The sequence below is a fragment of the Bos mutus genome, chromosome 18 (genome assembly GCF_027580195.1).
Source record: "Bos mutus isolate GX-2022 chromosome 18, NWIPB_WYAK_1.1, whole genome shotgun sequence".
Lineage (NCBI taxonomy): Eukaryota > Metazoa > Chordata > Mammalia > Artiodactyla > Bovidae > Bos > Bos mutus.
Window position 1 is genome coordinate 8,073,324 of NC_091634.1, and position 9,650 is coordinate 8,082,973.

At 41.2% G+C, this 9,650-nt stretch overlaps 1 protein-coding gene across 1 annotated transcript; it reads left to right on the forward strand.

Moving 5' to 3' along the window:
* On the forward strand, positions 1–7,880 carry BSPH1 (binder of sperm protein homolog 1). Its single transcript, XM_005895415.1, has 3 exons — positions 1–73; positions 7,212–7,343; positions 7,738–7,880. Exons 1-3 carry the CDS (start codon positions 1–3, stop codon positions 7,878–7,880), a joined length of 348 nt encoding a protein of 115 aa, XP_005895477.1.
* Positions 7,881–9,650: the final 1,770 nt, after the last annotated feature.

The following is a 9,650-nucleotide window of genomic DNA, read 5'->3' on the forward strand; positions in this document are numbered from 1 at the left end:
ATGGCCCTGCCCGTGGGGCTTCTGTCGGTCTCGGTCTACTGGCTCCACAGCGTGGCTGGTCTCCAACATGGAGGTGAGGAGCAATGTGACAGTACCTGGGGTTGGACATTTGAAAACCTCTCCTGCCATGTGTAATCAAATCAGAGACGCCAGGAAGGGTAAGGGCCATCTTTATCTCATGTTCTCTCAGAAAGAAAAAGATACTCTGTATTTTTTTTTTTTGAAAATAAAATAGACACAATCCACTGATGAACTTTTTTTTTTAATTAAAAAAAAAAATTCTTTTGGCATGTGGAGTCTTAGTTCCCCGACCAGGGATTGAACCCATGACCTCTGCATTGGCAGCATGGAGTCTTAACCACTGGACCACCAGGGAAGCCCTGGGTTTTTATTATTTTTTAAATAAGATGATTCAACAAAGAGCAGGAATGTGAATTAGAAAATTTTGTTGACAGAAGTCATGTTCCTTGATGACCATCTGTCTTCTTTCTTGCTAACATATTTTGTTTGTGTACTTTTGTCTTGTATTTTGGGGGGTTGCGGGGAGGGGGGGGCTTTGGCTACACAGTGAGGCTTGTGAAATCTTAGTTCCCGGGGCCCTTGGCAGTGAAAACACAGAGTTCTAATCACTGGTCCACCAGGGAATTCCCATGCTAATATATTTTAAATGCCTTACGGAGAGGTTTTTGAAAATGGAATTAATTTTTGGAAAGACTATTTCATTCTTTTTACCAAAATCATGTTGCCTTCAACTTTATAAAGTGACAATAGAAGAAGGGATTTCATTATGGGTACATTTCTTACATGTCTGAAGAGACTTACATAGAGTTGTCAAAACAACTTTTTTATGGAATGGCAAAAAAATGATGATCTTGCACAAACTATTTTCAACTCTTCAGGTCATCTTTGCATGGAAAGACAAATCAAACATAGTATTGATTTACATTTTTTTTAAAAAGAAAAAAATGCTCTTGGTATAACTATGACTACTACTACCTTATCAGTTAGATTTTTTTACACTTGTTGAAAAACAACACTCTTGCTTATACATAGGTTTTTTACAAGACGTCACTTTTGTACATTCATAAGAAGGAAATTATACACGAGAGAAGCTAGTTAAGATGTTCCTAACATTTCTCCACTTGTGTCTGGCCTTCTGAATTATTAAAGTCATATTTTTCCATATAACATTCTTTTGGCTGCGCAAAATCTCAGTGATGGCAGCATTTCTTGAAACAACACATAAAACAATTAAAACTCACTGGTCCTGGGCAGTGAGCCGGTCTTAACAAGTAGGTAGTGGTGATCTACTTTGAGTCTTTGAAACTGTTGCTTATTCACTGCCTCTCTCTCCTCTTGTAACCCAGAGGTTAAGAAAGCCTGTTCTTGCCTCCAGGGATTTCTCTTTTGAGCCACAGACATCCATACTACTCGTTTTGATGCTGACTTCTTGAATACCGTCATCTTCAGTGAAGGCACATCTCCATAGCAACCTAATCTGCAGATAATAGGATGCCAGCAGGTGTAAGGGGGCATTCTGATATTGGAAACGTTCAAACATGAAAAGCCAAGTATTTTAGCATCTTAGGAGCGATGAGATAGTAGGTTTTGGATCCTGTATCATAAAGAATCTGCCTGCAAAGCAGGAGACCCAGGTTCAATCCCTGGGTTGGGAAGATCCCCTGGAGAAGAGAATGGCTGCCCACTCCAGTATTCTTGCCTGGAAAATTGCATGGACAGAGGAGCCTGGTGAGCTACAGTCCACAGGGTCGCAAAGACTTGGACACGACTGAGTAACTAACACTTTCAGTTTTTCAGGAGCACAGGAAGCAGAGATTAAATGACACGAGTACCTCCACTCCAGGAGTTCACGGGCTAGAAGGAAGACTGTAAATGCTATAATCACCTGGGCTTCCCTGGTGGCTCATGGTAAAGAATTCTTCTGCCAATGCAGGAAACATGGTTCAACCCCTGGGTTGGGAAAATTCCCCTAGAGAGGGAAATGGCACCCCACTCCAGTATTCTTGCCTGGAAAATTCCATGGACAGAGGAGCTTGGTGGGCTATTGTCTGTGGGATTACAAAGAGTTGGACATGACTGACCAACAACACCAACAATCTAAATCACCTGTCTGCCTGTCCTGAAGTTGGACATGTGACTGACCTGGCCAGACTTCACAGAAGGCTCATCCGATTGATCTTGTTCCAGGGTGAGAAATTTGCCATGCACAAAACATAATTTCTCCACTAGAACAAGCTTTGAGGAGTACTCAGGGATCCCATGACAGTGGGGTCACTTGCAGGAAGGACTGTCCAGGCGGGCAGACCCTGACGTGCCATGTGAACCCAGAGTTCTGGGATTGTCGTCCATTGCCTGTTAGCATTTCTGTCTCCTGTGGGGTTGGACCGCCCAAGGGCTAACACTAATAGTTAAACTTCAACAGAGTGTTAGTCGCTCAGGCGTGTCTGACTCTTTGCAATCCCACAGACAATAGCCCACCAAGCTCCTCTGTCCATGGAATTTTCCAGGTAAGAATACTGGAGTGGGGTGCCATTTCCTTCTCCAGGGTGGGTGGCTACAGTCCACGGGGTCACAAAAGAGTCGAACATAAATTCGCGAGTAAACATTAGTGACAACATTCACGAATGAGTTTGACTGGTTTAGATGCTTCATATAAAGTGGAATCATGCTGTGTTTTTCCTCCTAGGTCTGGTTTATTTCTCTTGGCATAATATGCCCTCCAGGTTCATCCATGTCTTTGCCTGTGGCTGGATTTCCTTCCTTTTAAGGCTGAAAAATATTGTTGTGTATATAAACTGCATCTTTGTCCATTCATCATCGATGGACACTTAGGTTGCCTCCACATCTTGGCTGCGATGATATGATATGGTAGTGCAGATCTCTTCAAGATCCTGGCTTCAGTTCTTTCAGATAAATACCCAGATGTGGGGTTACTGGATCCTATGGCAATTCTACTTTGAATCTTTTGAGAAACTTCTTAGGGGCTGTACTATTTTACATTCCTACCACGAATGCTGTGTAACTCTTTGCTGTTGTGATTAGGTCAGGTTTCCTTTTAAAAATATTTAAAATCTTTGCGTCGGGCAAGCGTTTCCACATACTCCAAAGAATTGTCTAGCGCCCTCCCTTCTGTGTAAGTGGAAGAAAACATTTCTAGCGTTAAGCAGTGAGGCTCACATTATACTTTTATATAGCACAGGTGATACATTGAAACAAGTATTGGGTTGGCCACAAAAGTCTGCTCGGGTTTTCCCATAAGATGTTATGCAAAATCCTGAAATGAAATCTTTTGGCCAACCCAATATCTTGTACACTGGCTTGAATCTTATTAATGATGACAGCTGTGATGAAATGATGGTGATGATGATGATGGTGATAATACTTCAGTAGTTATAACATTCTTGGTAACAATAGCAGTTACAAGCTATTAAGTTCTTTGTTTCAGGCACTATTCTAAGTACTTCATACTCGTAATAATCTGTTCCTCCTAACAGTCTCTTGTTGTTCAGTTACTCCGTCATGTCCCATTCTTTGCGACCCCATGGACTGACGCCCACCAGGCTCCCCTGTCCTTCACTCTCTCCGGGAGTTTGCTCAGACTCATGTCCAGGGAGTCAATGACGCCATCCAACCATCTCACCTTCTGCCGCCCCCTTAACAGTCCCCTGGGGTAGGTAAAGTTTTGGTCCTCATTTTATAGAAGAAAATCTGAGGCACTGTGGTTGGAAAGAGTAACAGACTTTATTTTCTTGGGCTCCAAAATCACTGCAGATGGTGATTGCAGCCATGAAATGAAAAGACACTTGCTCCTTGGAAGAAAAGCTATGACCAACCTAGACAGTGTATTAAAAAGCAGAGACATCACTTTGCCGACAAAGTCCATCTAGTCAAAACTATGTTTTTTCCAATAGTCATGTATGGATGTGAGAGTTGGACTATAAAGAAAGCTGAGTGCCAGAGAATTGATGCTTTTGAACTGTGGTGTTGGAGAAGACTCTTGAGAATCCCTTGGACTGCAAGGAGATCAAACCAGTTAGTCCTAAAGGAAATCAACCCTGAATATTCATTGGAAGGACTGATGTTGAATCTGAAGCTCCAATACTTTGGCCACCTGATGTGAAGAACTGACTCATTGGAAAAGACCCTGATGCTGGGAAGGACTGAAGACAGGAAGAGAAGGGGACGACAGAGGATGAGATGGTTGGATGGCATCACCGAATGGATGGACATGAAAGCCTGGCCTGCTGCAGTCCATGGGGTCGCAAAGAGTCAGAAACGAATGACGCGACTAAGTGCATCACATCGCAAGCTTGAATAAGTCTTCCACTTGATAGTAGAAAATCAGGATTGTTGTAATAAGAGAAAGCCTTATCATTGCAGTATAATTGCTACCATATCCAAAGTGCTTGCTAACTGCTGTCTACTGGGCAGAGCCCAAAACATATGTTTTTGATTTAATCCTTGCAACAAACCTGTGAAATTGATGAAAAGATCCTTTTTTAATAGATGCTAAAACTAATTGGACCTCATTTTAAGACAGTTAAATAAATGGTTGCTTCAAATTGTACTTTGCAGACAGTACTGAAAAGAAATAGAATAAAACAAAACAAGAAATAATGGTGAGATGATAAAATACATTTTTTCCTATTATTGTGTGATTTATCTTGTAGGGAAGGTGGAAAAAGTAAATCATTTACTTTTGCCTGTTGAGTTTCTTTGTTTTAGAAATAACTTTGCTGCTGCTGCTGCTGCTCCTAGGTCGCTTCAGTCATGTCTGACTCTATGTGACCCCATAGACGGCAGCCCACCAGGCTCTCCCGTCCCTGGGATTCTCCAGGCAAGAACACTGGAGTGGGTTGCCATTTCCTTCTCCAAAGCATGAAAGTGAAAAGTGAAAGTGAAGTCGCTCAGTCGTGCCTGACTCTTAGCGACCCCATGGACTGCAGCCTACCAGGCTTCTCCGTCCATGGGATTTTCTAGGCAAGAGTACTGGAGTGGGGTGCCATTGCCTTCTCTGAAAATAACTTTAATTGTGCCTTATTCACTCACAATATTTGGAAAGTACAGTTAAAGCAAACGGAAAAATTAGAAGTCACCCACAATAACACCACTGGAAATAAACATTGAATTTTTACCTTTAAAATATTATTTTTCCTAGAATAATTTGGTGAAGTATTTTATTTTTATTTTATTTAAAAGGCTAAATCTAGTGAAATGAAAATTTGTTTAAAATTGTGTCTTTCAGATAAATATTCACCAACTATGGGTGAGTTGAAAAGTCTTTTAAAATTTTGCAATAAAATGTGAAGCAGTTGAATACTGTACTTCTTTTCCTGGTAAGAAATCATATTTTTCATGAAACTGCTATATTATGTGTTTGTGTATAAGATAAAGGACATTCCATGTTAAAAATAGTTAAGGAAAAAGAAGAAGAGAGAAATCATAATTTTACTGTATGCTTTACTGATAATATTTTTAGGTCATCAAATATCTTCATTACATATAATTTTATTTTTGCAAAAATAGCGTCTTATAGAATGAAATGAAACAGAAAATGCCTTTTGTCATCTGGAAACAAAGTATAAATGTTTCCATATCTATTTATATCCTCATCTTTTCTGATGCCCATATGACATTATAAAGCTGTCCTGTGTTTTAAAATTCCCTTGGTGATTGATTTTTTTGGATTCTTTTCTCTTTTCCTTTACTGTTATTAACCATGCTGAAATGAACATCCTTAATCCTAATGTCATTCCAACTAAAACCAGGAAACCGCTGAGATGTCTATTGTAAATAGAACTGATGAAAATCATTGGAAGGAGATGGTTCTAATGTATGTGCTATTTTCAAAAGGAACTAATCTGTAAGGCTACAGAACATAACAGGCAAAATTCTTGTATGGTTGTATACTTAAGGTCCTTAGGAAGACTAGTAGATGACTAGTTTTAGAAAGAGAATCAGGCTATACGACTGAATTGAAGATAGACATTTTAATGCATTAATCAGTAGTTTTTCTCTATACTGGTAAGAACCAACTGGACACTGATAGAAATGAAGCATTCTGTTTTATATCAATGTCACAAAATGTTTTGGGGTTACATCAGCAAGAAATATGCAGGACTTATATAAAGTAAATTACATAATCATATTGAAGAACAGAAACCAAATTCCTAAAAAAGTAGAAGATCATGCCATGTTCTTGGGTGGAAGACATGAGAATAATGAAATAAATGTCAACTTCCAATTTACTTTTCAGAGACTGTAACTCATCTTCCAGAAGTCAAAGGTAAGTTGATCAGAAAACTTCTGCTAAAAAGCATGTTTTAAAGAAAAATTGTAAAAATGGGGAAATCAGTGGGATATTTTCCTGGTTAAAAAAAATAATCTTTTTTCTCCTTTCATAAAATGTAATATAGGAACTTCCCTGGTGGTCCATAGATTAAGAATATGCCTTGCAATGCAGGTGACTGGGGTTTGATCCCTGGCCGGGGAGCTTGATCCCACACGGTGCAGCCAAGAACCAAAACAAACAAAAACAAGATGGAGAAACCACTCTGAAATTTCACTGGCACTACCTGTTTCTACTCTTTAGTTTCTGCCAATCTAATAGAAAAATACCTGATTTTAAAGTTCATATAGAAAAAAAAATGTCCAATAGTAATCAGGAATATTATGAACAAAAGTGGTGCTGGGGGTGAGAAATACCTCGTATTAACATTATCAAGTACGGAAATAAACCACAAATATAATAGTATAAATAGCTGTGTGTGTACACGCCTGTGTGTGTGTGTGAGGATGAGGGTGTATGATGGTGGAAGAGGATGAAGAAAAGAGATATGGTGGGAGGTGGTGGTAATCATTTAATAGATAGATGCCCACATTTACATTTCTAAGCTTAAGGTATATTGCTGGCACTGGGGTCAAATGCTGAGCAAAATTTCAAGACTGTTGATGCCATAGAAAATAGTGGGATGGATGTAGGGGTATGAAACAAACAAACAAACAAAAAACCTTTATTAGTAGAGTTCCCACAGCTCTGCTATATTGTATGACTCGATATTGTTCAATAAAATTGGGTCCTGATTCTGACTTCTGAGTACAAACCCCCTTCCAGCCCGCAGCAGGAAAGTAATGTGACATCTCAATGAACAGTCCCAGAGAGGGATGACCTGAATTTTTGTTTTCTCTAGGGGGCAAGTGTTTCTTTCCATTCCGCTATAGAGACGGGATCTTCCATGACTGTGTCCAGTTCAGGGTAAAACACAAGTGGTGTTCCCTGAATGAAACTTACCAAGGATACTGGAAGTACTGTTCTGAAGAAGGTGAGGCCTTGGCTTGGAAGTCAAGGTGGTGACATTGGTCTTGGGGGAGTGGGCTGGGGGTGCGTGAGATCACACGAGGGTTCTGCAAAGGGAATTCACAGTCAATTAAATTGTGAAATAAGGGATGCACGGTTCTCTGACGGTCAGAAAAATCACATTGCACCAAGCATCTGAGTGCTTCAACCATGTTACCGTGAAAAGAAACCTTTCCACAGAACCTCAATCCCTCACCAATACTGTTTTGCATGTGCTTATGGTGGAACAGAGTAGAGCAGATGGGAGTGGGAACGTGTGTGCATGCACACACGCACGTGTGTGTGTGTGTGTGTGATGGCAGAGACAAGGTACAAAATAAAAAGGGTTCTTATTTTGATTGTTTCTCTCTTCTCTGTAGACTTTGCAAAATGTGTGTTTCCCTTCTGGTACAGACACCTCATTTACTGGGGATGTACCGAGGATGGGGATTCGTTTGGGAAAGCATGGTGTTCACTGACCCGGAATTATAACAAGGACAGGGTTTGGAAATACTGTGACTGATGGAGAGATTTATTTAGGGGAGGGCATGAAGACGTTTAATTGTTATCATGGGAAAGATTGTACAATTTTGTTGGGAAAGGAGCATGTAAGACTCTCATGAAAAGAATTTTATTCTGAGATACGAATCGAAGGTGATTGGCTGTAAGTAAATTGGGATTTTGATTATGGACTATAAGGTTTTGATATATATATTCTAGCCTCAGCACTTTAACTTGCTGATTGTGTAAAATTGGGTCCTTTTAAAAAAGTGTATGGACTGTGGGTGGTAATGATATGTCAATGTGGGTTCATAGATCAGAACCGATGTTGGGGAATTTTGATTATGGGGAGGCTGTTCATGTAAGGGGGTGCAGGTTACATGAAAAATATCTGTATCTTCTGCTCAATTTTTCTGTGCACCTAAAACAGCTCTAAAAAATAAAATGTATTAAAATACATTACTTTAAAATATTTTTTTAAACAGAAAAAATAAGTGATAATTGAGATGGGACCTAAGGTAGAAACATGGGTGTTGACTAGATGAAGTATTGGAATGAGGCTCAGACTTCCCTGGCAGTCCAGTGGCTAACACTCCACACTCCCAGTGCAGGGGGCCTGAGTTCCATCCCTGGTCAGAGAACTAGATCCCACATGTTGCAACTAAAGATTCTGCACGCTACAACGAAGACCCAACATGGCCAAATAAATAAATATTACAATTAAAAAAAAGAATGAGGCTTGGACTTCCCTAGTGGCACAGTGGGTAAGAATCTGCCTGCCAATGCAGTGGACACTGGTTCGACCCCTGGTCCTGGAGGATTCCACATGCCACAGAGCAACCAAGCCCCTGTGCCACAACTACCGAGCCTGTGCTCCAGAACCTGTGGAGCCACGACTAGAGAAAGCCTGCGTGCAGCAACAAAGACCCAGCCCATCCAAAAATAAATAAGCAAAATGATTTAAAAAAAATAAAAATGGCGTGACTATGGCTCAAGCATTTAAATGGAGCCTGGTGGCCACTGTGGATGGATGTCGTTTCAGATACATTCCTCCGTCACAGAGAACTTGAATCTTCAGACTCAAGAGAAACCGGATGTAGAGGAAAGAATGCTGCTGCTGCTGCTAAGCCACTTCGGTCGTGTCCGACTCTGTGCGACCCCATAGACGGCAGCCCACCAGGCTCCCCTGTCCCTGGGACTCTCCAGGCAAGAACACTGGAGTGGGTTGCCCTTTCCTTCTCCAATGAATAAAAGTGAAAAGTGAAAGTGAAGTTGCTCAGTCGTGTTTGACTCTTCGCCACCCCATGGACTGCAGCCCATCAGGCTCCTCCGTCTGTGGAATTTTCCAGGCAAGAGTACTGGAGTGGGGTGCCATTGCCTTCTCCGAGAGGAAAGAACAGAGGGCCCTAAAGTTGAGAGAGAGAAAGCCCACCACATACAAGGACCTGGTGGGTTTCACGTCACCTTCACCTTCACTTGTCAAGAACCAAACTTTCATTTCTTTCAGCTCTGAAGTTTTCATCTACTTTGCAGTGCTCATGAGCCTCTCCTAATATAATTTGCAAGAAGTTGCTTCTCTGTCTAAATTGCGTCCCTGGTGGCTCAGATGGTAAAGGATCCTCCTGCAATGCGGGAGACCTGGGTTTGATCCCTGGGTTGGGAAGATCCCCCTGGAGGAGGGCATGGCAACCCACTCCAGTATTCTTGCCTGGAGAATTCCCATGGACAGAGGAGCCTGGAGGGTGCAGTCCATGGGGGTCGCAAAGAGTCAGACACGACTGAGCGACTAAGC